This window comes from Rhagoletis pomonella, unplaced genomic scaffold (genome assembly GCF_013731165.1).
Source record: "Rhagoletis pomonella isolate Grant_MI unplaced genomic scaffold, Rhpom_1.0 Rhpom_scaffold_10141, whole genome shotgun sequence".
Taxonomy (NCBI): Eukaryota; Metazoa; Arthropoda; class Insecta; order Diptera; family Tephritidae; genus Rhagoletis; species Rhagoletis pomonella.
In genome coordinates this window covers 2074-5004 of record NW_023468672.1, presented here as the reverse complement: position 1 = coordinate 5004, position 2931 = coordinate 2074, and the positions used below count along the sequence as shown (strand labels likewise).

The 2931-nt window shown below is 38.7% G+C and overlaps 1 protein-coding gene across 1 annotated transcript; it reads right to left on the bottom strand.

Moving 5' to 3' along the window:
* Positions 1–331: 331 nt before the first annotated feature.
* Positions 332–2180, bottom strand: LOC118756391. The gene is made up of 2 exons (XM_036491155.1): positions 1027–2180; positions 332–955 (listed from the first exon to the last, which is right to left on the bottom strand). The coding sequence occupies exons 1-2, from the start codon at positions 2174–2176 to the stop codon at positions 918–920; spliced, it is 1188 nt and encodes a 395-aa protein (XP_036347048.1). The 5' UTR covers positions 2177–2180; the 3' UTR covers positions 332–917.
* Positions 2181–2931: the final 751 nt, after the last annotated feature.

The window sequence follows — 2931 nt, the reverse complement described above, 5'->3', positions numbered from 1 at the left end:
GTTGCACCAATCTCAAGTTTCACTAAAAACGACGTAAAAATTTTTTAAATTGGAGAATAATTACATGAGTTTTCAGAAATTAACAAAAACGGTATATTTATAAAGTTCCGTTTCTCCCGAACTTACGACTTTTGTGGTAATTGCAATCAAACAAACCTGACGTAGTGCACAATTCCTACACGAGTCAAACTTGAGCTTAAGTATTGAGATTCCAGGAGTTTATTCAAGAAAATATTTGGTATGCTTATTTATTCAATATTTTTGAAGACAAAAACTTACACCATTTCTTGTAGTATGTACATATTTATATTCACAAAACTTCATTGAAGCCTTTAAAAAAATAAATGTGAAATAAATAAAAACGCCATATTGTGGAAATATAAAAATTCAACAAACTTATACTACTAGCTTTACATTATACGTAAAAAAATAAAATACACGTCTATTTTATTTTCCATTGTACAACTTAATCGTAAAATACTTGCTATTTTTATTCATATGCAGATATAATAGGAGAATTCGCTCTTCTGTGTATTCGTTGTATGATGTGTAATTGTAACTGTATGAGCGTGTGATTTGTTGTTGCTAGCAGTAGCGCGAATTCCACTAATGAGAGCTATAATTTTTAGTGCGACGGAATATCATCACAAGCGCTATTTCTTATTAAAGAACGAGTTTTTTTGGGTGTATGATAATTTTTTGAGCGATTATTTTAGTGAAATTTAATTAACATTAATATTGATTATAATAATATTAATAGTGTAATATATATAAATCATTTACAGCTCTTTGGATTTTCACTAAATAATAATTAAAATTGTTCAAAGGCACCTTATAGTGTTAATGGAGTAAATAAAATTATTTGTATGTGGTTTGTAAAAATAAAAGATTAAAAGATTAAAGAAAATGCTTATATTTTATCTCTGGAATTGGAAATTGCTATTCCATGGGTTACCTGAAAAAATATATATGTAAATTAAAAAATTAAAATCCTCTTCTACATAGCACAACTTTAGCTTGAACTACCTAACGCGCCCATTGCCATGTTGGTAGTATTAGGCCTTATGAAAATTTTCACCGGCCTTACATTGCAATTACCAGTAAAATTTGGATTGTAGCTTTGTATTGCTATCCGCGGCGATAATACTGCAGTATTTGAAGCTGTTGAAGTGCTGTTCGATGATGTGGGCGACAACAGCTGGGGGCATATTTGTGTTTCTGGAGCTGGAAGTGGTGGTTGTGGAAATCCTTGAGGGTGCATTATCAACTCAGGTTGGGGAAGAATTGGCCTTTGAGAAACGTTGGTATCATCCGGCGGTTGATTTTGTAGGTTTTTAAGGTTCACACATCGAATAACTTTACGACTTTGCTGAGCTTCAGACAATTTTGCATCATTAGCAATGACAATATCTTCATCATTTATGAATTCAACATCGCTATCTGATTCATTATCGCATGGTTCTTGCTTTACGATGCTTTTATATACGCCAATAGGTTGGTTTTGGTCGAAATTGGGCCCATCGCAGGATTCTATACGCAGCTTCAAAGGTTTTACTGTATCTATGTACAAGTGATTATTGGTAGCGAATTGACATCGTATTCTCAGCGCTGTAGTTGGATTATGTTTGCTGAAATGATCATCACATTCTGTTAGTTGAAGTGACTCATCACAAATTTCACAAAAATATTGCAGTGTAATAAAGTGGTCCTTCTTCAAATGAGATGCATATGTTTCCCACGAATTGGCAGCGTTTTCAGGGCAAAAGAAGCAGCTTTTAGTACTCGAAAAGGTTTTCCTCAGCTGTGCAAATACGATGGCTATTGATATTTGGACGCACTCTGTCGAGCGTATTATGGTCACGATCGGAACATCTCTGTATAGATGCTCTTGCTTTAGATGTTCGAAAAGTTTTTGGCGATCATGATGGTAATAAGAGCACACACAACAAATATGTATATTAAGCACATGCATCTTTATATGTTCTATGATGGGGTCCCAATTTTGGCAATCAACACGAAAATCACATTTAGCACATTTAAATCTACTACCCTCGATGCGGTGACTCCTTCTCAAATGTTCATAAAAAGCTTCATTATTAAATGTTTGAAAGGGACGACCACGGCAAACGTGATGACGACCACGGCAAACGTTTAAAGGACTACGATTTGAGGGCATGCACCTGGAATGTCCGGACCCTTAATGGGGAAGGTGCCTCTGCCCGGCTGGTTGATGTTCTCGTAAGGACAAAAGCTGACATCACCGCCATCCAAGAAATGCGTTGGACGGGGCAAGGCAAACAATGTCTGGGGTCTACTACAGCTGCCTTTTAAAGGAGCGCAAATTCGGAGTTGGATTTGTGGTGGGAGAGAGACTGTGTTGCCGAGTACTGTCGTTCACCCCGGTGGACGAGCGTCTAGCCACAATCCGCATCAAAGCGAGATTCTTCAACATCTCGCTCATCTCTGCGCCCATGCCCCGACGGAAAAGAAGGATGAGGCATCCAAGGATCTCTTCTATAAGCGCTTGGAGCGCACGTACGAGCGCTGCCCCCCGTCATGATATCAAAATCGTACTTGGCGACTTCAATGCCAAGGTGGCAAGGAAGAGATCTTTGGAACCACCGTCGGAAAATTCAGCCTCCACGACGAAACGTCCGACAACGGATTGATGCTGATCGACTTCGCCGGGGCCCGAAACATGGTAGTATGCAGTACTAGTTTCAAGTATAAAAAGATCCATCAAGCTGGCTGTCTCCGGATCGAGAAACGAGAAACCAAATCGATCATGTTGTGATAGACGGAAGGCACGCTTCCAGTATTTTAGACGTACGCACACTTCGAGGCCCAAACATCGACTCGGACCACTATCTTGTTGCAGCCAAGATACGCACCCGCCTCTGTGCAGCAAAAAAGGTGCGCCCAAATATGCAA

Excerpts from the sequence above, each read along its gene's own strand:
- LOC118756391 (XM_036491155.1), bottom strand. The coding sequence starts at position 2,176 with ATGCCCTCAAATCGTAGTCCTTTAAACGTTTGCCGTGGTCGTCATCAC. Across the intron at positions 956-1,026 it reads CATGGCAATGGGCGCGTTAG|GTAACCCATGGAATAGCAAT; the intron begins GTAGTTCAAGCT and ends ATATTTTTTCAG.